Raw genomic sequence first — 27,404 nt, 5'->3', positions numbered from 1 at the left:
TGTGTGTGTGTGTGTGTGTGTGTGTGTGTGTGTGTGTGTGTGTGTGTGTGTGTGTGTGTGTGTATGACTGGTAGGATTACAGACCACTGCAAGTCCCTCAGCACTCAGAGAGATGACTCTCAATTCAGAGCTAATGCCTTGCTTGCTCACACAGACACACACACACACACACACACGCTCCACTCACACATAAACCCTGACACATTGGCACATCATGCACTAGGATGAGGATGTGAGAGGTGTGCATCACCTCCTTTCCTCTCTCTGCCTCCCTCTCTCCTTTCTCTCTCCTCTCCCTCTCTTTCTCTCTCAGCCAGACGTGTGTCACAGTGATGGAGTCACTCTCAGCTCAGTGGGGCTGTCTGTGGCACTGCCAGATGGACTGGACAGCACAGAGAGAGAGAGAGAGAGGGGGGGGGGTAGGTAATTGTCTAGAGAGCTCTGACAGAAAAACAGCAGGTTTAACAGGCACACACTACACCTGTTCCTGTCTAGCCATCCACTCTGGGGCCTAGTGAATCCTGCTGAAGCTTGGGCCTGTAGTAGGGCCCCTCAGCCTGGTCTGCCTGGTGCTGGGTGATGTGAGGGGGGGGCCAGGACCCAGGCATCAGGAAAAGCCTCTTACAGCCAGACAGACCCCAAATAAGGAGAGACTGACTCCACAGCCTGAACATCCAATCCCCTTAATGCCTCATCACAATGCATTATGGGAGAAAAACACCAGCCGCCAGCCCCAACCCCGGCGCTGCTCTGCTCTGGAAAATGCCAGGAGACAGAGAGGCCTTTTAAAGGAATAATCTGTCCTCTACTCCTAAAACAGACATCCCCCCATTCCTCTCTTCACCACACAGATTAATACTGACGGTTACCTACGCACGTATTATCAGACACTGTGTGTGTCTGACCTGCCCCACAGACCTGCGTCACAGACCTGCCCCATCAAATAAAACACTGGCATGCACACACACACACCTCTCTCTCACACACACACACACATCTTAGTGTCAGACAACCAGAACAGGGTATTATAACCCACAAAGAGGAGGAAAGGGAGGAGGATGTGTCACACTCCTAATGTCCTGGTGTGTGTGTGTGTGTGTGTGTGTGTGTGTGTGTGTGTGTGTGTGTGTGTGTGTGTGTGTGTGTGTGTGTGTGTGTGTGTGTGTGTGTGTGTGTGTGTGTGTGTGTGTGTGTGTGTGTGTGTGTGTGTGTGTGTGTGTGTGTGTGAGCGCACGCGCGTGTGTGCATGCATGCATGCGATTGACGGATTAATGATTAAAACCCCCGTATACACACAGAACACCCAACCATCTCACATTCGCAGCTCAAACACACACCGTTCCAATGCCTTCAACACATTCACAGGCTGCCAAAAGTCCAGAAACTCAGCAGCTATCCACCTCCTCACACCAAACCAATCCACAGAGAACGATCAACTCCTTCTCTCCCTTAGTAATCATACGGTTCACATAAAGGGGCAATCGCCTGGGCCCTGATCTTAGAGCCCCTGTCTGTCTGTCTCATCATTTTGTCTGTCTGTCTGGTTGCTCCCTATACCCTCTGCCTGCTTTAGAAATACATGAGAAGTCACTGAATGAAGGGACAGAAGGACAGAGAGAGAGAGAGGAAGAGAAGGAGGGAGGGGACGAGGGGGATCATTGAAACAGGCCAGATAGAAGCAGACAGTTGGAAGCCCTCTCTTCCCCTGCACTAGACAGTCAATGTTCAGTGTGTTATCATTATGTATTCATCTGTATAAAACAATGGCGTCAGCAGCACGCTGTCTCTGCTGCATATGAATAAGTTAGAGAGGAAACGGAGGGGATGTACTTCCTCCCTGCTGTACAGCCCTCAGCTCAAAGCAGAGAGAGAGAGATGAGAGGGGTTGTATGGCTCAAAGTCAGCCTTGAATAATAACATTCTGTCTTGTATTTCCCATGCACATACAGTACCCTTGACTTTTTCCACATTATGTTACGTTACAGCCTTATTCTAAAACAGATTTTTTTTTTATATTCTCATCAATCTACACACAATACTCCATAATGACAAAGAAAAAACAGGTTTTTAGAAATGTATGCAAATGTATTAAAAATAAAAAACAGAAATATCAGTATTCCGACCCTTTACTCAGTACTTTGTTGAAGCACCTTTGGCAGTGATTACAGCCTCAAGTCTTCTTGGGTATGACGCTACAAGCTTGGCACACCTGTATTTGGGGAGTTTCTCCTATTCTTCTCTGCAGATCCTCTCAAGCTCTGTCAGGTTGGATGGGGAGCGTCGTTGCACAGGTATTTTCAGGTCTCTTTAGAGATGTTCAATCGGGTTCAAGTCTGGGCTCTGGCTGGGCCACTCAAGGACATTCAGAGACTTGTCACGAAGCCACTCATGCATTGTCTTGGCTGTGTGCTTAGGGTCGTTGTCCTGTTGGAATGTGAACCTTCACCCCAGTCTGAGGCCCTGAGCGCTCTGGAGCAGGTTTCATCAAGGATCTTTCTGTACTTTGCTCCGTTCATCTTTGCCTCGATCCTGACTAGTCTCCCAGTCCCTGCCGCTGAAAAACATCCCCACAGCATGATGCTGCCATCACCATGCTTCACACTAGGGATGGTGCCAGGTTTCCTCCAAACGAGACTCTTGGCATTCAGGCCAAAGAGTTCAATCTTGGTTTCATCAGACCAGAGAATCTTGTTTCTCATGGTCTGAGAGTCCTTTAGGTGCCTTTTGGCAAACTCCAAGCGGGCTGTCATGTGCCTTTTACTGAAGAGTGACGGCCTGATTGGTGGAGTGCTGCTGTAATGGTTGTCCTTCTGGAAGGTTCTCCCATCTCCACAGAGGAAGTCTGGATCTCTGTCAGAGTGACCATCAGGATTGCTCAGTTTGGCCAGGCTGCCAGCTCTAGGAGGAGTCTTGGTGGTTCCAAACTTCTTCCATTTAAGAATGATGGAGGCCACTGTGTTCTTGGGGACCTTCAATGCTTCAGACATTTTTTGGTACCCTTCCCCAGATCTGTGCCTTGACACAATCCTGTCTCGGAGCGCTACGGACAATTCCTTTGACCTCATGGCTTGTTTTTTTGCCCTGACATGCACTGTCAACTGTGGGAACTTATATATAGACAGGTGTGTGCCTTTCTAAATCATGTCCAATCAATTTAATTTACCACAGGTGGACTCCAATCAAGTTGTAGAAACATCTCAAGGATGATCAATAGAAACAGGATGGACCTGAGCTCAATTTCGAGTCTCATAGCAAAGGGTCTGATTACTTATGTAAATAAGGTACTTCTGTTTTTTATTTTTTATAAATGTGCCAACATTTCTAAAAACCTGTTTTAGCTTTGTCATTATGGGGTATTGTGTGGAGATTGATGAGGAAAATGTTTATTTAATCAATTTTAGAATAAGGTTATAACGTTAAAAAAATGTGGAAAAGGGGAAGGGGTCTGAATGCTTTCAGAATGCACTGTACACTACTAGGGCTCTTCCCAAGCACATCCGAAGGCACTGTATACCCATTGATTCTTGAAGACTATAACTTATAAATGCCTCATGAGCTCAGTTCAACTGCCGTACCCCATTAGAACCCAAAATATAAGCTTGTTTTACTCTGTTAGTAAACAACGTAAATGTAAACAAACATGGTTAAAACTATATTTTTGATATCATGGATGTCAGTCCTTGCATCCATAGCTATGCCTATGAATTTGAGAGTGGTTACATTTCTCCAGCCCCATCCCTTAGTTTTTTAGCAACACAGGGGCGGGGAAAACGCTTTGTTATTGTTTAAGTTAAGAATTCTAGCTTTAAGGTTTTGTCTCCTTAAAGTTGGTGGCAACTTAGTTGATATACAGTATGAAGCTATAGAGATGCAGTAGGCCTAGATTAGCCTGTAGGCTACGTCCTCTCTCCTCCGTGCTCTCTCTCCCCCTTTTGAAAAAAGTCAAAGGTAATCGAGGAGAGGCGACGAGGAGAGTGTGTGGACGAAAATGTGCTTGTATGAAATGAGAAGGTTCTTCTCCACTCGCGAGTCATTAAGCATATGACGTTTACAGGGGTGGATCCCAAAATAAATGTGTAAAGAGATCAAAATAAATGAAGTTAGTTGTGCAAGACATTTTATAGATACAAGGATAAGTAGCATATTGTTTTTAAATGTGTGCATGCTTTTCTCCTCTGACAATGCAACATCTGATTCAAAGGGGGTGTGGCAAATATCAAAACTCTTCCGTGGTAGGATACACTTGTGTTTCCTCGCCAAAAGGAGGCTATTGAGGAGGGCAGGACCGTCTTCCGTTTGCCTACTAATGAATTGACACACTCCTCGACCACTCGACCACTTATCGGTTTCCGGGTCATGGAGGAGAGAGGACGGAGTATGGACTTTTGCCCAAACAAGAAAAGGCCTATGACTCTCTCTCCATCAGAGTTTGGAAGAAACTGAAAGCCATTAATATGCATGTTGAACTGTTCATCGGTTTCAGTCGGGAGGATGAGAAAATGTGTCATCTGAACAATTCTACAATTAGAACTCTGATCGGCTGTTAAAAAATGCATGAGTCTCTTTCTGATGCCAAGTCCCAGGCTGAGTACTCTACTCTCTCACTGTGATAACTGATAAAACCCATACAGGCCTCCTGGAGAGTTTGACGCCAATATTTGAGTCTGGGTAATGGGTGTTGTGGCCTTTTCATGGCCTGGTTTAAGTATGGCAAACAGACCTGGCCCAATTCTGGACAGTAATACCAATAAATGGTAAACTGGGCCAAATAGATGTGGGCCGGATTTGGGCCGTAACAATTTTGCTGTCAGCATCTGTCTGTTCTGGTCAATTCAATGCTTCTTCCTTCAGTTACTGCAGGCAGGTCTCCAAGGAACTGTGACCATGGCCCGTATCCACAAAGCATCTCAGAGTAGGAGTGCTGATCTAGGATCTGTCCATATAATCTTATTCATTATGATCTAAAAGGCAAAACTGATCCTAGATCAGCACTCCTATGATACGCTTTGTGGATAAGGGCCCAGATCAGAGTTGATGTTATTCCATCTTGTTCTGTTTCTCTCTGTGTGGTTGTTAATCTTCTCTCTGTTGTTGGTGTCCTGGTTGGAGATGAACACCATCTCTAATTGGGAGATGAAATAAAAACGATTTATCCCACATGAGAGAGAAAGGCTTTGAACATCCTCCTCTTGGAGATAGGCTACCCCGCATACAACACAGACAAACACACATGCAAACACACACTCGAGTACACACACACATGCACAAACGCAAACAAACTTGCGAGCACGCAGTCACTCACAGACCCACACACACTGCACTAATTTTCAGAGTTTTTATGGCAGATACATAAGTTAAAGAGAGTCTGTTTCAGTGAGAGTCAGTTGAAGAGTGTTGAGTGTGTGAAAGGGTTAATTGCACAGTATTTCCCATAAAGGGGCATGACACAATCATCTATTCACTCTCTCACACACACAGTGGTGTAAAGTACTTAAGTAAAAATACTTTAAAGTACTACTTAAGTCGTTTTTTGTACTTAAGTCGTTTTTTGAGGTATCTGTACTTTACTTTACTATTTATATTTTTGACTAAATTTACTTTTATTTCACTACATTCCTAAAGAAAATAATGTACTTTGTACTCCATACATTTTCCCTGACACTCAAAAGTACTCGTTACATTTTGAATGCTTAGCGGGACATGAAAATGGTCCAATTCACGCACTTATCAAGTGAACATCCCTGGTCATCCCTACTGCCTTTGATCTGGCGGACTCATTAAATACACATTCTTTGTTTGTATATGATGTCTGAGTGATGGGAGTGTGCCCCTGACGATCCGTAAATAAATAAAAAACAATAAAATGGTGCCATCTGGTTTGCTTAATATAAGGAATGTAATATTATGTATACTTTTACTTTTGATATTTAAGTATATTTTAGCAATTACATTTACTTTTGATACTTAAGTATATTTAAAACCAAATACTTTTAGACTTTTACTAAAGTAGTATTTTACTGGGTGACTTTCACTTTTACTTGAGTCATTTTCTATTAAGGTATCTTTACTTTTACTCAAGTATGACAGTTGGGTACTTTTTCCACCACTGCACACATACTGTACACACGCTGGGTGTCTGAGGGATGTTTATTTATGCGTAGCAGACAGAGACATCTCAGAATAGATGAAAGGACTCAGAGCTTTCTGGGAACACAGTCCTGTGTGACCACTCACTCAGTGGGAGTCAGCTCAATGTGGGGATACAACACACTAAGTACACTCTCTCTATTCTCACTTTTCTCTGTCTGTCTGTCTGTCTGTCTGTCTGTCTGTCTGTCTGTCTGTCTGTCTGTCTGTCTGTCTGTCTGTCTGTCTATCTATCTATCTATCTATCTATCTATCTATCTATCTCAATCAATCAATCAAATGTATTTATAAAGCTGATGTCAAAAAGTGCTTATACAGAAACCCAGCCTAAAATCCCAAACAGCAAGAAATGCAGATGTCGAAGCATTGAGATCTATCTCACTATCTCTGTCTCTTACTCTCTCTCTCTCCTTCACACACGCAAATACCTACCTCATAGATACTCACTCTCACTCACTCACTCAGTCACTCACACATAGACACACAAACAAACACACAGCCTGATTACCACACTACACACTCTCCAGCTGTGGTCTGCCCCCTGAGGGCAGCTTCACAATTACAGACTGGTGAAGGGGATACCTATTACAGGTCTGAAAGGAGTCATTGTTTTACACACACACACACACACACACACAGAAACACACACACACACTTAGAGCCTTGATGTTCAACAGTATCATTTCTCAGGTTTCTTTGAATCACACACATAGACCATGGTGAGCTTGGACTTCAAACAGACACAGGAGCTGCATGTAATCATGATGCATTAATTCACTATGGCTATTACAAATCAGAAGACAGACAGACAGACTAAAGATTTTAACATCTCTCCACTCAAACCAAACGGCAAACAAATCATTAGGCGATATTGATTTGACCTCCAAAGCAAACCGTTTTCCAATACAAGAGGCAGACAGACAGACAGACAGACAGACAGACAGAGACACACACACTAGGCTATGCACGATCAGACACACACACACACACGCACGCTCCATCTCTCACTAAATCAGAACGAAAGCTATAACTTCCTGTGGGTTGTGTTGTTCATTAGCCAATTCCACAACCCGAGAAGCTGCCTGTCTCAACAGGGGATCCGAGCTGGCATTCCGGAGAATAGCCAGCCCTACACACACGGCGGGCGAATACATACATCACCGCGACAGAGCACACACACACACACAAACACACACACTGCCTGCAAATCAATAAAGCTAACCCCCTCTCCCCTCCCCCCTCCACACACACAAAAATGACACAGAAAATACAACAATGCGCATTCGCACACACACTATGGACAGTAGCTCAGAATGCCAGTGTGCTACAGCCTATGCGTGGTTCAGTCAGAGAGAAATAGCCTACTGTGATAGTTAACACAATTTAATAATGTAATAGTCTACCATATTAATAATAATACAGGATTTCAGAGAACCTTATGTCGGAAATATGTGTGCTGTCAAATGCTCTCTCTCTATTTGTGTGTTCGATTGTGTTTTTGTCAATGTTTGTCAATAACAAACAACAGCCCAAGTGAATGTAAATGGGCAGAGAATTATCCACAGTCCTCTAATCCTATCTTCCTCTCTGCTGTCTAAATCCTCGTTTTTTCCAAATAGCGTTTAGCCCTTATTCCTGAAGGCTAGACTTCTACCGTTGACTCACCTATACGAAGTCTGTTTCCTAAAAGCCAGACCCTTTAATTTCTGCTCCAGCGTCTCCACCTCCATCTCGACGAGGCTACTGAACGTATCGCTGCCCCCCATGGCCTCTTCGCCGCAGCCAGACTCGCTGTCCTCCCCAGCCGCTTCCAGCGCTGTCAGCCGGCCGCTGAAGGTCCCGGGGGTGTGCTCCGCCTGGGACGGGCAGGGCTTGGCCAGGGGGTCCATGCTCATGCTGCGGCTGGCACTGGACCCCCTCTCCCCGGCTACTCCGGGAGACAGAGACGGTCTACGGTGGGTATCGCTGGATGACAGTGTCCGTCCTTTTTATGGTCGTGGTTGTTGAAGGGACCCAAAGCGGCGGGGATCTGTGTTCGCCGCACGGTCGAGCACGCGCTGGTGATCGCGAACCGCTAGTGCAAGGTGACGGTCTGGAAATGGCAGCACGAGCTGCGGCGGCAACAACAAGCGTCAGCTCAACAGAAGCTCACGAGGTGCAGCAGGCAGCATCCATCTCCGGCCCCGACAAGGGCATTGTGGGATACTCCTGCTCCTCCTCACTCTGCTGCAGCATCATCACCATGGTAAAAGTAGGGCAAAGCAGGGGAAGACTGGGACAAGAATTCGGCCCTGGCATTTTATCCACACCAGCCAACATCACGGTGCGCACAGCCAACTAATTTCCCCCTGGTGTCACTTGTGCCACTAACTTTGTTGGTGGCACCAGCCCATAATTTGGTCAGACAAAGTCATTCATAGTCCTTTATTAAGAAGTGCAACACATAAACTACTGAGGTATTCAAGAAATAAGTTATCTAACACATCCAAGCAGGAATGCATGATTCAATATATTTTGATGTGCAACCTAATCCAGTGATTGTCATGAATTTCGAGTTGACAATTAGACTATAGTTGCTATATTTTACTGTCAAAATTAAGATGATCAGAGTAGCTGTGCAAAAAACAACAAAAAAACAATGGCATGGATGGAACTATATTAAACTATACAATTTCGCTAAAGTACTTTCAAATATTTATATTATTTATAACACAGAAATCAACTTCACCTCCACAGTTTTCTTAATCTTTGCCTATCTAGTAATTTTACAATCACCCAACTTTGGTAGCCTATGCTGTTGGACGCACTTTCTAGCCATGGGCTTAGTTGTTCATGCGGTGGTTACAATGTATCACTGATCAAACGTTCTCATAAAAGGTCTGCAGCGAAACCGCGGGAGCAAATGAGTTTGGTACAGGGATAGACATCATTTTTACATGCAAATATGATTGGATACAGCGTTTGATTATTTAAATATCTGCCTCAATTTAACTTCAGAGTTGCTTTATTCTTACTGAGGGCTAATCGGGGACAATTTCAGGGACAGCTCTAGCCGGGACAGGCCACTAAAATCGGGGATTGTCCCCGGAAATCAGGAACGACTGGTCACCCTAGTCAAAATAGGACCCCAGAATGTCCTCCTTTTTTCCAAAAGAGATTAATTACATACATCTTTACATGCAATAACTCATATCATATGATAATTAATTTGGGGTTCAAAACCTGAGGAAGTGGAAAAAAACAAAACACATTAATTAGATCGATAACTCTAAATATAATACACACTGCTAGTAGTCATGTATTCATCCAACAGTACATTTTATGTCCTACCCATGAGACCTATTGGCCTATGCCCTCGCAATATCCGGTGAGTATTTTGCGCGCGTGCCGGTCCATTTCTTAAAGCTATATCAAATATCTTGGTTGTAAAATAGTTGATATTGAGCTGAATATTGAGAGTTAATAAAATACAATTATACCTACAGAAAGCTGAGACCATCTTCTGTTCGTCAGGAACAAGGGGACGAAGCCTTCAAAGCTGTGTTTTTTCCGCAATTGTATTTTTTAAATGTTATACAATCAGAACGCATTTGTCTTTCGAGCTAACGGGGGATAGGAGAGTGGCACGCTAATCACAGCAGCAGGCCCCAGCAAGGGCACAGACACAGACACAGGGCAGACACTTTCATTAGAGGAATCATGAGGATAATACACTTTACTGTTTGACCAAATCATGGTTTTAGCCACCCCAAATTTTTTGAGAGTGAGGTGATAGTGTAGAATGTGCTCTTTCTACATTTATAGGCACCATTTCTGTTTTTTACTGATCAGCCAAATGCTTATTATAGGTGAGTATACCAGATATTTGTTTTTTTAAAGGCCCATGGGCCGCTGGCCATGTCACCTTGCTCATTGTTTTATTCTTATGTTTAAAAAATACTTTGTGTACATTTCGACCAGCCACCCAACACAAAAATGGCTCAGCCCATCTGTCATTTGCCAGAATTGACATATCAGTTGCATCATTATAACCCAATATGGGAATGAATAGAGAAATTACCAATTAGTTGAGGAATGGAAAGCATGCTTTTGCTTTTATAGTAAATGTGACAAATTGCATCTGATTCTGTCTGTTTTTATGTGTTTATGTAAAACAGTTATTATCCAACCATGATACTTTCATTCTAAGCAAATCACCCTATCTGAACATTTTTGCCTTAATACAATTAGGTTATTGTGATTTGAGGTATAAAGAGAATAATCAAGGCTGACACAGTTCTTTCACGGGCAGGGAGACAGACACAACATTTTACAAAACACACACACACAGAAATGTGCATATACGCACGCACGGTCACACACACACACCAGTTGTGTCCACAGACCTGTTGTCCAGAGGCAGAGCTGTAATTTCTTTGACCATTGGAGTGTGGGTTAAAACAGCGATTCTCAACTGGTGAGTGTCTGATAAAAAAAAGAAAAATACTCCAGTCTGAACTGAAACGACTAAAACCAGGTAGAAAGTGTGTAGAAATCAGCAAACTATTTGGTTGATTTTGCAGTCTCAAACCAGTGAGTTTAACATTCTTCATCAAGAATATGTGCAAAATGGAATTATTGACAATGAAAAATGAGGGACTGTTGTTCCCTTGTCATATAATTAGAACATTTACTATCAATTTAGCATTGTAAAAAAATCCAGATTGCATTTTGGCAACAAAAAAAAAATCGCCATGCGAATATTGGATCGCGGCTGAGACAATCTGGTTCTATTTGGGTCCCGAGGCAAAACCAGTTGAGAACCACATTTGAATGGCTGGTGGCCAAAACTTTGGGATGGGCTTAGTACGACTTCTGACGCTTATGTCATTTTTGACTGACACACGTTCACAGTGAGTGTATGCTTGCTTGCAGTCTCAAACACACAGTACATTTCTTCAATGACACTTAAAAGCAGGACAATCTTACACGGCAGTTGATGCTTTTACTACGGAAAATATTTATTTGTTTTAAGCAAAAACTAAAAAGGACAGAACCCATAAAGACAAAGATGGGTCCTGTGGAGGCAAAATGTGACTCTACAGTTTATATACAATAAATAAGAATAAAATGGACTCTTTGGGGACACAGTGTGAGTGGATTGACTGCAGGGTGCTGGCCAATGGAGAAAGCACTTATGGTTCTATTCATCTGTGTGTATGTGTGTGTATGTGTGAGACAGTGCAGGTGGTAGAGACTGTAACCTAGCAGAAACATCATCCTGGTTCATCACAAGGCCACCATGGTGTTTGCCCCAGCAAGAAAGTAACTTAGTTCAGGAAACAACACATTCCTCACACACATTATCTGGTATAAAGTACTTTGTCATAATGCTGTATTATAAAGCTTGGTTGTCTCAACATACAACCATCCATCAACATCAGAGTAAAACGGTCAACATCGTTTTACTGACCTCACACATGTAGGCTGACATTATTATGTTATTATTTATATTTACAAAAATAGGATTTGCTACGAAGACCTTTGGCTTTTGATAGATAATCATATTTAAGGACAGTGTGATATTCTGAATCCATCCTGACAAAATCAATAGGAAACCAATATGGAATGAAAAGAGCATTTGATATTATTACTGTGATTTGATATTATTACTGTGAAGACATCAGCAGTGTATTCAAAGAGCTACAGGGCCCACTCTCAAAACTCCACCATCAAGGGGAATATCACCATAGAAATACTGAAAAAAATACCACTCACTCAAATATAACAGAGCATAATGCCTAAAGCAAAGGATGTCATAAAATATATAAAGAAGTAAAACAAATAAAGGCTAAATAAAAACAAAGTATGAACACAAAAATATATCAAAAGGTGGTGTACTATTGGAATGGAATAAAAACACAATATAAAAGAACAACTACATACGATAAAATAATAAAGATATCCAAAATGATTCTATAAATACAGAGCCTCCATCTCCTGCTCCTGCAGAGGGAAGGTCAAAGGTCAGGGGTGAGGGCTCAGAGGTAGACCCTATGATGTCTCGTTGACTGTCCTCTCCAGCTCTATGATTTTACTGCTGTCATTCACCCTCTGCTCCAGAGACCTGGGACAGAAGAGAGACTAACAAATAAGAAACTACAGTACTACACTTTTACTGACATCAATAGCTGACATCCTGTCAAAAACAGTTTTTCTGTCTCATACAGTCTCTGATATCATCGCCTGCCATAAGTGTGTGTGTGTGCGTGAGTACATGTGTCTGTCTGTTACCTGTGCAGGTCTAATAGCAGGGGTTTCTGTGGATTTGTATCACTGCTGTTGCTGAAAGGTGGGCGTGTCTCAGCAATGTGTGACTCCTCTCCTTTCTGCTGCTTTTTCTCAGAGCGCCACGCTGCCATCACAACCGTGGGCCTCTCCAATTGGTCAGGATAGTCCCCGCCCAGACCCAGAAGGTGTGGCTCGTCCAGCCCTCTCTCCTCATAGGACAGCAGGCTCCTGGACTTCACTGTGAAGGATCACGGGTAAAAAACATCACCTATCTGATCACATCATGTCCACGAAGGAGAAAGGCATGTCATTGAGTACCATCTTAATCTTTTACATCTTTCTTTGTTGAAATGTCTTTTGTTTTTTAGGGACGGTATAATCCTTTGATATGATCATGTCTACTACTAATGCAATCCTACAACCCTGTAACCCTCTTAACAAGATTATGAAATGGATTAAACATAAAACTAACCCTACCAACAGTAAACCTTGCTCTGTACACATACTACATACAGATTGTTCTAGGGCGGACTGCCAGCAACACTAATACTGGGCTCTGTGGCAAACAGGCTGTGTGTGGGAGGGAGAAGAGCGGTAGGGGGAGCAAAGATCAATCATCATAAAATGGCTGCATTGCTGTTTAATCATACTAATGATAGTCCCTCTGAATGGGAAATAATGAAATTCAAGTGTACACTCTTCCAGGAGGCCACGCCAAAACACTCCAAAAGGTGTGTGTATGTGTGTGTGTGTGTGTGTATGACTGGTAGGATTACAGAACACTGCTAGTCCCTCAGCACTCAGAGATTCAGAGCTAATGCCTCACACACACACTATAAAAAGTTTAGCATTAATCCATGAAACATGAATGTGCGACTGAGTGTGTGTGTGTGTGTGTGTGTGTACACAGCACCTGTAGCGGTGTAAGACTCCTGCATGGCCATGTCTCTGGAGAGGCCAGTCTCTGTGATGGAGGAGCAGGGACCCAGGCTGGGGTAGAAACTCCCTAGGAACACAGCGAAACACAGCACCACCACCTAGACACACACACACACACACACACACACACACACACACACACACACACACACACACACACACACACACACACACACACACACACACACAATATATGTCATTAGGCTCCACAGTCAAGCATTTACATGAAAAGGACAAGATAGGCTGCCCACAACAGCTGACACACAGAGCAGCGGGAGTTATATAAAATGAAAAACAAAATCCAATCAATATGAAACAAAAATGCTCGCGCACACACACACACACACACTGGGCTGAGCGTTGTGTTGGGGAGTCTCACCATGAGGCAGGAGGAGGTCTGGGTGCCAGTGACTTTGCAGGAGCGGGGAACCTTCCCTGCCACCACTGCCTGCAGAGAGAGCAGCTGTTGTATTAGAGTCCTAGGAGGAGGGGACGAGGGGAGAGGGGAAGAGGGGAGAGGGAAAGAGGGGAGAGGGGACGAGGGGAGAGGGGACGAGGGGAGAGGGGAAGAGGGGAGAGGGGACGAGGGGGGAGATGGGACGAGGGGAGAGGGGATGAGGGGGGAGATGGGGAAAGAGGGAAGAAGGTAAAGATGGGGTCAGAGCTTAGTCATAGACTCACTCACAAACACACACACACACCCTGCTGAAGACAATACACACGCACTCATTCACACACACACACACACACACACACTTCACTGGGCTAACATATGACTTCACAGACAATGTAACACAGTGTGCATTCGTGCACAAACACATTAAAAAACAAAACATAACGATCCGTTCGACTCAGTGAACTGTGTGCTAATTTTACAAGGTTGGATTAATAATGTAGGAAAGGATGAAGCACAAAACGTCCCCCAGAGCACTATGTAATGTATGTCTCTTACTTGTTGGTACACTCCAGATTCTCCACTTTCCTGCGCAGCTCGCTGTTCTCATTGGAGCAGTTCTCCACCCTGTGGAGAAAGGGGGGAATTACAAGGTCAGTGACATGTAGGCTTAATCAGTAGGGGAGACAATGCTTTGACAGCAGTTACTACTGTATGCCTGTAAAAGAACTGAGATTTATAGATGAATTGTCATTGTCATAATAAAGTAATTATCTATAGCATTGATAATGAGGCTAATTAATTACCAAAAAAATATAAAAAACCTTATTCCCAATGAAATCCATTTGATTTCTAGCTGAACGAGCACATCATGAAAGACTCACTTCTTCTCCAGGGCGTCCATGTACTCTTTCTTCTTTCTGCGGCTCTCTTGAGCAGAGATCTGAAAGAAAGGATGTCGATAATTACGTCAAGCTATGGCTCACGGAAGTGAGTACAGTGACTTCAATGTATCAATTTGAAGTGTGTTATTACATTTCTGGCACAGGTGGAAATAGAAAGCGATATATATATACACTGCTCAAAAAAATAAAGGGAACACTAAAAGAACACATCCTAGATCTGAATGAATGAAATAATCTTATTAAATACTTTTTTCTTTACATAGTTGAATGTGCTGACAACAAAATCACACAAAAATTATCAATGGAAATCAAATTTATCAATCCATGGAGGTCTGGATTTGGAGTCACCCTCAAAATTAAAGTGGAAAACCACACTACAGGCTGATCCAACTTTGATGTAATGTCCTTAAAACAAGTCAAAATGAGGCTCAGTAGTGTGTGTGGCCTCCACGTGCCTGTATGACCTCCCTACAATGCCTGGGCATGCTCCTGATGAGGTGGCGGATGGTCTCCTGAGGGATCTCCTCCCAGCCCTGGACTAAAGCATCCACCAACTCCTGGACAGTCTGTGGTGCAACGTGGCGTTGGTGGATGGAGCGAGACATGATGTCCCAGATGTGCTCAATTGGATTCAGGTCTGGGGAACGGGCGGGCCAGTCCATAGCATCAATGCCTTCCTCTTGCAGGAACTGCTGTCACACTCCAGCCACATGAGGTCTAGCATTGTCTTGCATTAGCATATGGTCTCACAAGGGGTCTGAGGATCTCATCTCGGTACCTAATGGCAGTCAGGCTACCTCTGGCGAGCACATGGAGGGCTGTGCGGCCCCCCAAAGAAATGCCACCCCACACCATGACTGACCCACCGCCAAACCGGTCATGCTGGAGGATGTTGCAGGCAGCAGAACGTTCTCCACGGCGTCTCCAGACTCTGTCACGTCTGTCACGTGCTCAGTGTGAACCTGCTTTCATCTGTGAAGAGCACAGGGCGCCAGTGGCGAATTTGCCAATCTTGGTGTTCTCTGGCAAATGCCAAACATCCTGCACGGTGTTGGGCTGTAAGCACAACCCCCACCTGTGGACGTCGGGCCCTCATACCACCCTCATGGAGTCTGTTTCTGACCGTTTGAGCAGACACATGCACATTTGTGGCCTGCTGGAGGTCATTTTGCAGGGCTCTGGCAGTGCTCCTCCTGCTCCTCCTTGCACAAAGGTGGAGGTAGCAGTCCTGCTGCTGGGTTGTTGCCCTCCTACGGCCTCCTCCACGTCTCCTGATGTACTGGCCTGTCTCTTGGTAGAGCCTCCATGCTCTGGACACTACGCTGACAGACACAGCAAACCTTCTTGCCACAGCTCGCATTGATGTCCCATCCTGGATGAGCTGCACTACCTGAGCCACTTGTGTGGGTTGTAGACTCCGTCTCATGCTACCACTAGAGTGAAAGCACCGCCAGCATTCAAAAGTGACCAAAACATCAGCCAGGAAGCATAGGAACGGAGAAGTGGTCTGTGGTCACCACCTGCAAAACCAGTCCTTTATTGGGGGTGTCTTGCTAATTGCCTATAATTTCCACCTGTTGTCTATTCCATTTGCACAACAGCATGTGAAATGTATTGTCAATCAGTGTTGCTTCCTAAGTGGACAGTTTGATTTCACAGAAGTATGATTGACTTGGAGTTACATTGTGTTGTTTAAGTGTTCCCTTAATTTTATTGAGCAGTGTATATATATACAGTGGCTTGTGAAAGTATTCACCCCCCTTGGCATTTTTCCTATTTTGTTGCCTTACAACCTGGAATTAAAATATATATTTTTGGGGGGTTGTATCATTTGATTTACACAACATGCCTACCACTTTGAAGATGTGATTTGATTGTGAAACGAACAAGAAATAAGACAAAAAAACAGAAAACGTGCATAACTATTCACCACCCCCAAAGTCAATACTTTGTAGAGCCACCTTTTGCAGCAATTACAGCTGCATGTCTCTTGGGGTATGTCTCTATAAGCTTGGCACATCTAGCCACTGGGATTTTTGGCCATTCTTCAAGGCAAAACTGCTCCAGCTCCTTCAAGTTGGATGGGTTCCGCTGGTGTACAGCAATCTTTAAGTCATACCACAGATTCTCAATTGGATTGAGGTCTGGGCTTTGACTAGGCCATTCCAAGACATTTAAATGTTTCCCCTTAAACCACTCAAGCGTTTATTTAGCAGTATGCTTAGGGTCATTGTCCTGCTGGAAGGTGAACCTCCGTCCCAGTCTCAAATCTCTGGAAGACTGAAACAGGTTTCCCTCAAGAATTTCCCTGTATTTAGCGCCATCCCTCATTCCTTCAATTCTGACCAGTTTCCCAGTCCCTGCTGATGAAAAACGTCCCCACAGCATGATGCTGCCACAACCATGCAAAGCTGTCATCAAGGCAAAGGGTGGTTATTTGAAGAATCTCAAATATAAAATATATTTTGATTTGTTTAACACTTTTTTGGTTACTACATGATTCCATATGTGTTATTTCATAGTTTTGATGTATTCACTATTATTCTACAATGTAAAAATAAAGAAAAACCCTTGAATGAGTAGGTGTGTCCAAACCTTTGACTGGTAGTGTGTCCAAACTTTTGGACACACCTCCTCATTCAAGGGTTTTTCTTTATTTTTACTATGTTCTACATTGTAGAATAATAGTGAAGACATCACAACTATGAAATAACACATATGGAATTCTTCCCACCTTGTTCTTGATCTTCCTACGTATCTTCTTCAGGGCTTTCTCCTCCGCCTTGGACAGGGGCAGCTTGGTGGGAACAGGGTAACCCTCGGCAACCAGGGTTCTCCTCTCTTCCTCTGTCAGCAGGAGAGGGCCAGAGCCCTGCAACTTCTACAGGGGGAGGAGGAGGAGGGGGGAAGAGGAGAGAGGAGGTGTCATAAGAGCCCATCTGATAAACTGACATACTGTATCTTATTTCAGTGACTTCCCTGTATCTGTTATCTGAATAGTTCCATCGCTCATTCCTTCCGTTTCTTGAGGTTGTCACTGATCTGACCAGGTTGGATTGGTGAACGCAATAGGGTGATAACCTTGCATTAACTTATCCAATCTCTCTCAGATCAGTGATTACCTGAAGGAAGGTAGGAATGATTCATATTATGCCAACAGGGTCCCTGTATATTTTCAGTGAATCCCTGGTCCCAGTCTGTGTTGTACTTACGTGTGGGGCGGTGAGAAGAGGGGAGTTGGAGAGGGAGGAGGGTGTGCGAAGGGACACCTTGAGGCCGGCCTGGGAGGGCGCAGGGCTGAGGGGAAAGGTGGGGGTGGAGGGGCTCTGGGGGGTGCTGGCGTGTACCGGGCTCTGACTGCCATCTGAGTCACTGCTGTGGGAGGAGGGAGGGGTGGGGGGCATCTGCAGAGACTCCAGACCTGGTGAGGGGAAACACACACACAGGTTACACACTTACAAACATCTCTAGAGATCATCAACACTAACATTTACAGACCTTACACATTGGATTGTACTTAATGTCATCATCATCCATCAGTGGCCAGAAGGGGTCCTCAGAGCAGCACAACACTGATCTGCCTGCATATTAACTATACTGAACAAAAATATAAACGCAACATGCAACAACTTCAAAGATTTTACTGAGTTACAGTTCATATAAGAAAATCAGTCAAATTGAAAGAAATTCATTAGCCCCTAATCTCTGGATTTCACATGACTGGGAATACAGATATGCATCTATTGGTCACAGATACGTTTTTTTTTAAAGTAGGGGCGTGGATCAGAAAACCAGTCAGTATCTGGTGTGACCACCATTTGCCTCATGCAGCGCGACACATCTCCTTCGCATAGAGTTGATCAGCCTGTTGATTGTGGCCTGTGGAATGTTGTCCCACTCCTCTTAAATGGTTGTGTGAAGTTGCTGGATATTGGCAGGAACTGGAACATGCTGTCGTACACGTCGATCCAGAACATCCCAAACACACTCAATTGGTGACATATCTGGTGAGTATGCAGGCCATGGAAGAACTGGGACATTTTCAGCTTCCAGGAATTGTGTACAGATCCTTGCGACATGGGGCCTGCATTATCATGCTGAAACATGAGGTGACGGTGGCGGATGAATGGCACGACAATGGGCCTCAGGATCTCGTAACGGTATCTCTGTGCATTCAAATTGCCATCGATAACATGCAATTGTGTTCGTTGTCCGTAGCTTATGCCTGCACATACCATAACCCCACCGCCACCATGGGGCACTCTGTTCACAACGTTGACATCAGCAAACCGCTCGCCCACACAATGCCATACACATTGGTCTGCAGTTATGAGGCCGGTTGGATGTACTGCCATATTCTCTAAAACAACGTTGGAGGCGTCTTATGGTAGAGAAATTAACATTCAGTTCTCTGGCAACAGCTCTGGTGGAAATTCCTGTAGTCAGCATGCCAAATGCACGCTCCCTCAAAACTTGAGACATCTGTGTTGTGTGACAAAACTGCACATTTTAGAGTGGCTTTTTATTGTCCCCAGCACAAGGTGCACCTGTGTAATGATCATGCTGTTTAATCAGCTTCTTGATATGCCACACCTGTCAGGTGGATGGATTATCTTGGCAAAGGAGAAATGCTCACTAACAGGGATTTAAACAAATTTGTGCACAAAATTTGAGAGAAATAAGGTTTTTGTGCGTATGGAACATTTCTGGGATCTTTAATTTCAGCTCATGAAACATGGGACCAACACTTTACATGTTGCATTTGTATTTCTTTTTAAAAATATTTTGTACATACAGTGAGGGAAAAATGTATTTGATCCCCTGCTGATTTTGTACGTTTGCCCACTGACAAAGAAAATGATCAGTCTATAATTTTAATGGTATGTTTATTTGAACAGTGAGAGACAGAATAACCAAAAAATACAGAAAAACGCATGTCAAAAATTTTATAAATTGATTAGCATTTTAATGAGGGAAATAAGTATTTGACCCCCTCTCAATCAGAAAGATTTCTGCCTCCCAGGTGTCTTTTATACAGGTAACGAGCTGAAATTAGGAGCACACTCTTAAAGGGAGTGTTCCTAATCTCAGCTTGTTACCTGTATAAAAGACACCTGTCCACAGAAGCAATCAATCAATCAGATTCCAAACTCTCCACCATGGCCAAGACCAAAGAGCTCTCCAAGGATGTCGTGGACAAGATTGTAGACCTACACAAGGCTGGAATGGGCTACAAGACCATCGCCAAGCAGCTTGGTGAGAAGGTGACAATAGCTGGTGCGATTATTCGCAAATGGAAGAAACACAAAAGAACTGTCAATCTCCCTCTGCCTGGGGCTCCATGCAAGATCTCACCTTGTGGAGTTGCAATGATCATGAGAACGGTGAGGAATCAGCCCAGAACTACACAGGATGATCTTGTCAATGATCTCAAGGCAGCTGGGACCATAGTCACCAAGAAAACAATTGGTAACACACTACGCCGTGAAGGACTGAAATCCTGCAGTGCCCGCAAGGTCCCCCTGCTCAAGAAAGCACATATACATGCCCGTCTGAAGTTTGCCAATGAACATCTGAATGATTCAGAGGAGAACTGGGTTAAAGTGTTGTGGTCAGATGAGACCAAAATTGAGCTCTTTGGCATCAACTCAACTTGCCGTGTTTGGAGGAGGAGGAATGCTGCCTATGACCCCAAGAACACCATCCCCACCGTCAAACATGGAGGTGGAAACATTATGCTTTGGGGGTGTTTTTATGCTAAAGGACAGGACAACTTCACCGCATCAAAGGGACGATGGACGGGGCTATGTACAGTCAAATCTTGGGTGAGAACCTCCTTCCCTCAGCCAGGGCATTGAAAATGGGTCGTGGATGGGTATTCCAGCATGACAATGACCCAAAACACACGGCCAAGGCAACAAAGGAGTGGCTCAAGAAGAAGCACATTAAGGTCCTGGAGTGGCCTAGCCAGTCTCCAGACCTTAATCCCATAGAAAATCTGTGGAGGGAGCTGAAGGTTCGAGTTGCCAGACGTCAGCCTCAAAACCTTAATGACTTGGAGAAGATAAGCAAAGAGGAGTGGGACAAAATCCCTCCTGAGATGTGTGCAAAACTGGTGGCCAACTACAAGAAACGTCTGACCTCTGTGATTGCCAACAAGGGTTTTGCCACCAAGTACTAAGTCATGTTTTGCAGAGGGTTTTAAATACTTATTTCCCTCATTAAAATGCAAATCAATTTATAAAATTTTTTACATGCGTTTTTCTGGATTTTTTTGTTGTTATTCTGTCTCTCACTGTTCAAATAAACCTACCATTAAAATTATAGACTGATAATTTCTTTGTCAGTGGGCAAACATACAAAATCAGCAGGGGATCAAATACTTTTTTCCCTCACTGTACCTATACATTATCAAATACTTAAAGTGTGCTTGATTTATCTTCAAAATGTATCTTCAAAATGTATGCACGCATGACTAAGTCGCTTTGGATAAAAGCGTCTGCTAAATGGCATATATTATATTATTTAATGAGGTGGAAAAAGTTAGCACAGTATTTGACACGTGTATTTGACCCAGGTCGTGGGGACGACATAAAATAAAAAAATAATTGGTCATTTAGCAGACGCTCTTATCCAGAGCGACTTACAGACATACAGAGAGGTTATGAGTAGTGTGGCAGTACGATATGGTGCGTGTCAGGTCTCACCTTCAGGAGACAAGTTGAGGAACTGGTCCACCTCATGAGGCTCCAGTTTGATCTGGATCTCACCAACCTCCTTCACCTAGACAATCAGACAGCAGAAATAGATGTTACACGTGTGCATACGTTTGTGTGTGTGTATTTGTGAGTGCATGTGGGCCTGTCTGCATGTGCTGTGATTCTAGACGTCTCCTTACCTTGCTGGCCTTGCCCTGTGTGGCGGTGTGTGGGTTGGGCTTGGGGCTGGGGGCGGGTGGGGCGGGGGCCTCAGTGATGTGGCCCTCGGGTGCTAGGGAGAGGGTTAGGGTGGGCAGCAAGGCTGGAGGGTCACACAGCAGCACCTCCATCTGTTCCTCCTGCTCCACGGGCCAATCCTCACCGTCTGACTCTGATAGAGAGAAAGAGACACGACACATCAGCATCAACACTGTCACTTAGATACTGCATGTACTGTTTGTGTATTGTGCGGCACTGAATGTACTAATGTACATTTCTCCACATATTTCTGTATTGCCACCCTTTTTTGTTATAGATACCGTAGATCGCCTACACATTACAATACGACATGTCATCTACAACTGTCACGGAGGCCCAAAACCCTCCCCTCTTTCCTCACTCTGTCCTCCCCCTCTCCTCGTTTCTCTCCCCCGCTCACCTGCATCACTCCCCTGCTCCCCAGGCAGATGTGAGAGGGGCGACTGGGGCCGGGAGTCCCCACACAGGGAGTAGGAGTGCTCCGCCTGGATGTGGGGCGGCAGCGGAGAGGACGGGGTAAAATCCTCCCCCTCATCCATGGCCTCTCCTTCCCGGCCGGAGAGGAAAGGGTCGCTCAGCAGCTGGCCCAGCAAAGCATCCTGGGAAAAGTCATCCAGGAGGTCTGTGAAGTGCTGTAAGAGGGTGAGAGGGGGGAGGAGGGGAGAGAGATATGGATGTTAATGATAGACTGACAAAAGACATGCGAAACACAGACTTGAGGCTAAGAGCACAGACAGACACAGACATGATACCATCTAGTCATCACACCGTCTAGTTATTACACCATATACCATGTCATTATTATACAATATACCTGTAGCTAGTCTGTAATTACTGCCTATAAAGCTCTTTAATGGCTATCTGCACTTGCCTTTGAGGAAAAGCCCCCAAGGCCAGCAACAAACAGCCAATTATAGAGCTGTAAAATCCCCTCTCCTCCAGTGACAATAGGAGACTGATATCGCTCCCACCAATCATAGCGGCCGTATCTCATCCTCCCATCTCTCAATGTGGTGAGACGTTTTGAGTAAAGGCCAAGACTGACAACCATCTTCTCCACTTCTCCTCCTTTCTTTCTACCTTCCATCCCCCCATCCTACCCTCAGGACATTCCTCCATGCACATTCCTTCCCATCTTCCTTTCTTGATGTGACCTGAAAACTCTCAACTCTCATCACTGCTTGGGACAGGTTATGACAGGCCTCTCAACCTCAGCTGTTCAGGTGCTCCAATTTTCTTTCCTATCTCTGCCTTCTGATTTTTAGATTCCCTTCCTCTATGTCATCATGAGGACCTTTGGGTCAAAGAACTGCACTCAATAAACTGAGGGAGCCTTCAATGTGTGTGACGGTATTGTACCCTGCAATTCAAAGTCATTATCAGATGTGTGTATACTATTGTTGAACTATCTACCTCTATACCTCCTTCTGCTTTTCAGGTACTTTACTTCTATACCACTCTCTTTAACATGACCTACCTAATAACGCCTATCAGCCAGCTGGAACAGTAATAATGGTCTGACTAGGCAATATTCTTTGTAGCTAATAGCTACATTGAAACAGCTTGCCAGCTAGCATCAACAGCAGTTCATCATGTCTTCTGTGAGGCAGTGGAGGACAGGGAATATACAGTATATAGCCTAGCCTAACAAGAAAACCGTTGAATAGCATGTGTGTTTTGATGTGATTTATAAAAATGACGAGTCGCCCGTTCGCGAACACAAATACGCGCTTTCGGTTGGTTTCACCCAATGATGATGTAGTGCATTCGGAAAGTATTCAGACCCCTTGACTTTTTGTTACATTACAGCTTTATTCTAAAATTGATTACATTGTTTTTTCCCCCTCATCAATCTACACACAATACCCATGATGACAAAGCAAAAACTGGTTTGTAGAAATGTTTGCAAATGTATTAAAAACTAAAAACTGAAATATCACATTTACGTAAGTATTCAGACCCTTTACTCAGTACTTTGTTCAAGCACCTTTGGTAGCGATTACAGCCTCAAGTCTTCTTGGGTATGAAGCTACGGTGAAGCATGGTGGTGGCAGCATCATGCTGTGGGGATGTTTTTCAGTGGCAGGGACTGACTGGGAGCCTAGTCAGGATCAAGCGAAAGATTAACGGAGCAAAGTACAGAGAGATCCTTGATGAAAACCTGCTCAGGACCTCAGACTGGGACCAAGGTTCACCTTCCAACAGGACAACGACCCTAAGCACACAGCCAAGACAACGCAGGAGTGGCTTCGGGACAAGTCTCTGAATGTCCTTGAGTGGCCCAGCCAGAGCCCGGACTTGAACCTGATTTAATATCTCTGGAGAGACCTGAAAATAGCTATGCAGCGACACTTCCCCTCCAACCTGACAGAGCTTGAGAGGATCTGCAGAGAAGAATGAGAGACACTCCCTAAATACAGGAGTGCCAAGCTTGTAGCTTCATACCAAAGAAGACTTGAGGCTGTAATCGCTGCCAAAGGTGCTTCAACAAAGTACTGAGTAAAGGGTCTGAATACTTATGTAAATGTGATACTTCCGTTTTTTATTTTCAATACATTTGCAAACATTTCCAAAAAACATTATGGGGTATTGTGTGTAGATTGATTAGGGGGGAGGGAAAACAATTTGATCAATTTTAGAATAAGGCTGTAACGTAAAAAAATGTGGAAAAAGTCAAGGTGTCTGAATACTTCCTGAATGCACTGTATATCTCCACATCCTCCTATCCTATACCCCCACTATTGTATATCTCCATAGACATATAGCGACAGAGTGTGTGTGTGTGTGTGTGTGTCAGAGAGTGGGGTGATGCAGTACAGTAGGGAACAGTGTTACTGTAGAGCTGAGGAAAGGGGAGGAGGGAGGGAGTGATGTTTCAATGTGTTGCTCATTAACAAAGACCCACAGAGAAAACAACCTCCTTATGAAACAAAGGCCTTTTCACTCACACAAAATAAAGGCAACCTCAACAACTTCCACTGCTGCTTAAATGGAAAACAGTAGTATTTAACTTCATGTTTAAAACTAATAAGAAGAACACCAGACATTTCATGTACGCATGTTATTAAAACGAATAGGCCTACAGATTTCACAGTCATGCTAAGAAGCATTCCTCCATAGGATTTGCAGCCAACCGTTCAGGTTGTATTGCAGTGTGATGGAAACCACTGAGTCAGCCAAACATTAACATTATTGTCCTGATTCCACCCCAAGTTCTGTTCAATGGAAGTACATGCATAACTAATAACCTTCACCTGCTCTAGACTAGAGTTCTGTCTCCGGGCAGAACTCACAGACCTGAGCCAATAGGAGTCTCTAAACTGCTAGAGCAGGGGATAGGAAGCATCTGGAGAACGTGTCTTGGTAGCATCTCAGAGAGTGGGCAGAGAAAACACTTCATGGATATCATTTAGTTGAAAAACAGAGAGCAACATTCAGAGGAAAAGGGTGGAATGACAAATAGGAAAAGGAAAGAGAGCAGGCGGAAAAAGTGATGAACACCCCGGAGTGCACCCTGGAGAATGTGAAAGGAAGAAGGAGAGGGAGACGGAGGGAGACGGAGAAAGAAAGAAAGAAAGAAAGAAAGAAAGAAAGAAAGAAAGAAAGAAAGAAAGAAAGAAAGAGGGAGCGCAAGGAGAGAAGGGTAGAGATGGCAGGAAGCCAGGCATGTGGGTTCAATTACAGTCTGAGTCAGGCAGAGACAGAGAGAGACAGAGAGAGACAGAGAGAGAGAGACAGAGAGAGAGAGAGAGAGAGAGAGAGAGAGAGAGAGAGAGAGAGAGAGAGAGAGAGAGAGAGAGAGAGAGAGAGAGAGAGAGAGAGAGAGAGAGAGGGTTGTGGTTCAGTAGGCCTCTACAGAGTCTAACCTCTCCCTAGAGACCTCCAACACCATAGAAGACTGCCAGAGCTCCATTCCTCTCCTCCTCTTCTTCCTCCCCCTCTTCTGAAGCTGGTCAACACCCAACAGTTTACTCACCATAATCACTATCATCATCATCATCTCACCAAACCATAACTGTCACATGACACGGGACAAACATGATGGATAGTGGTGTGTCTGTCGGTGGTCGTCCTGGTTAGGGTCCAGAGTTTCCTGTGTGACAATCACTGGGGACGGCTGTTCTATTGCTAGGAGACGTAAGCGTCAGTGATAGGATTGTAAATAGTTGTCTGTTGGTTAGTGATTCGGTGTGACGTAGCCAGCAGTCCTTTCTCCTTTATCCTCACCCTCTCTACCCTCTTACTTCACCTCTCTTCTATAACCTTCACCCCTCTCGCCCCTCAACTCACCTCTCTTCCAACTTTTCTCCCCCTCTCCCCTTCTCCTCCCCTTTCTCCCCTCCTCTCTCTCCCCCTCTCTCCTCCTCTCTCCCCTTCCCCCTCTCTCTTCTCCCCTACCCAAACACAGGCCAGATGCAGGGTGAGACACTTTTTAGACACTGTTAACGCAAGGCCCATTGTGTGTGTTAATATAAACATACTGACTGAACACCCACACACCAGGCCTGTTAGAGGATTACAGAGAGGCATGCCTGAAAGGATCAGAATTCCTACTATACCCACATAACTCCTTATGGAGAGTTGGTTGTTTGTACCTATTTATATCATGTGTACAGGACTGGGGTGGTTTAGAGTATATACTGTAGAGCCATATAGGAAACGTACTAGGCTATAACTGGGTATATAACTGGATATTTAGCGTGTAGAGTTGGTTAAAGAGGTCACTGACTCTGCTGTAGTAGGCCCTCTGGACAGACTAGCATTTCTATTGAGTTCCCTTCCAGCTGGACATGTAAAAAATGTCACAAGTGGAAAAGAGTGGAAAGAACATTCCAATGGCGAGTGGTCAGTTTTGTCTCACTCTATCAGCCTCCTTTTGGCATTTCCTGAATTGTATCTCTCTCTCTCTCTCTCTCTCTCTCTCTCTCTCTCTCTCTCTCTCTCTCTCTCTCTCTCTCTCTCTCTCTCTCTCTCTCTCTCTCTCTCTCTCTCTCTCTCTCTCTCTCTCTCTCTCTCTCTCTCTCTCTCTCTCTCTCTCTCTCTCTCTCTCTCTCTCTCTCTCTCTCTCTCTCTCTCTCTCTCTCTCTCTCTCTCTCTCTCTCTCTCTCTCTCTCTCTCTCTCTCTCTATTACCTTGGCTATTCAGGGACATAAAAGGGAGGAGGGGGCTGGGGCGGTGGGGTTGTGGTGGTGTGTGAGGCCTAGTAGTGCAGGGGGATGTGGGTCATTGGGTTGGGCTGGGCTGGCCTCCCTCTGGTCCAGAGGTGCTACTGGTGCTCCTGATGGGAGAGAATGCCTCTTTGGTCTCAGGCCTGGCACAGAGGAAGCTGGGGTTGGGGGTTAGGGAAGGGTGAGGTAATGGGGGAGAGGTGTTGTTAGGGGTGTTTGGGTGAGGGGCTGTAACCTGACTCTCTGACTCCTTCTCCAGCTGGTAGACCGATGGTTTCTGCAGACACACATACACACACACACACACACTGGACAGAGTAGGGCCTACGGGGCTACTATTGAAGTCAAGGGGGATGAGAAGGGTTCGAAAGAATTTCTGTGGTGGTCTGTAATTTCTGACCCCTCAGGGCATAAGTGTGTGTGTTGGTGTGTGTTTAGTGTGTTTAGGCAAAGAGAGGAAGTCGGTCAAGAATGGGGGAAGGGAAGAGGCGGAATTGATGACGCAATTCCTTCCCCCGAAAAACATAAACCAGATGTGCACTGATAGAGGAAGAAATTACTCTCACACACACACAACCCACACACAACCCACACACAACCCACACACAACCCACACACAACCCAC

General features: G+C 44.6%; 2 protein-coding genes across 6 annotated transcripts in view; both read right to left on the bottom strand.

The window, feature by feature from the left end:
• LOC121543670 (diacylglycerol kinase iota) overlaps positions 1-8,349 on the bottom strand; it is a 62,749-nt gene extending 54,400 nt beyond the window's left edge. For 4 of the 5 annotated variants that reach the window (XM_041853718.2, XM_041853721.2, XM_041853720.2 and 1 more), the window contains exon 1: positions 7,813-8,349. In XM_041853718.2, the coding sequence (XP_041709652.2) occupies positions 7,813-8,042 (230 nt within the window). In that variant the 5' untranslated portion in view covers positions 8,043-8,349. The remainder of the gene's footprint in view (positions 1-7,812) is intronic. The other variant, XM_041853724.2, reaches the window with a different exon arrangement.
• Positions 8,350-11,122: 2,773 nt separating this feature from the next.
• The window catches only part of LOC121543669 (cyclic AMP-responsive element-binding protein 3-like protein 2), a 31,422-nt gene continuing 15,140 nt past the window's right edge, over positions 11,123-27,404 (bottom strand). The window contains exons 2-12 of the mRNA XM_041853717.1: positions 22,012-22,243; positions 21,554-21,744; positions 21,363-21,438; positions 17,868-18,076; positions 17,390-17,536; positions 14,635-14,693; positions 14,309-14,377; positions 13,736-13,835; positions 13,331-13,454; positions 12,421-12,655; positions 11,123-12,253 (exon numbers count right to left, since the gene is read on the bottom strand). Of these exons, the coding sequence (XP_041709651.1) occupies positions 12,181-12,253; positions 12,421-12,655; positions 13,331-13,454; positions 13,736-13,835; positions 14,309-14,377; positions 14,635-14,693; positions 17,390-17,536; positions 17,868-18,076; positions 21,363-21,438; positions 21,554-21,744; positions 22,012-22,243 (1,515 nt within the window). The 3' untranslated portion in view covers positions 11,123-12,180. The remainder of the gene's footprint in view (positions 12,254-12,420; positions 12,656-13,330; positions 13,455-13,735; positions 13,836-14,308; positions 14,378-14,634; positions 14,694-17,389; positions 17,537-17,867; positions 18,077-21,362; positions 21,439-21,553; positions 21,745-22,011; positions 22,244-27,404) is intronic.

The sequence above is a fragment of the Coregonus clupeaformis genome, unplaced genomic scaffold (genome assembly GCF_020615455.1).
Source record: "Coregonus clupeaformis isolate EN_2021a unplaced genomic scaffold, ASM2061545v1 scaf0025, whole genome shotgun sequence".
Classification (NCBI taxonomy): domain Eukaryota; kingdom Metazoa; phylum Chordata; class Actinopteri; order Salmoniformes; family Salmonidae; genus Coregonus; species Coregonus clupeaformis.
Note: the sequence above shows the minus strand (reverse complement) of the source record. Positions and strands in the feature narration are given on the sequence as shown.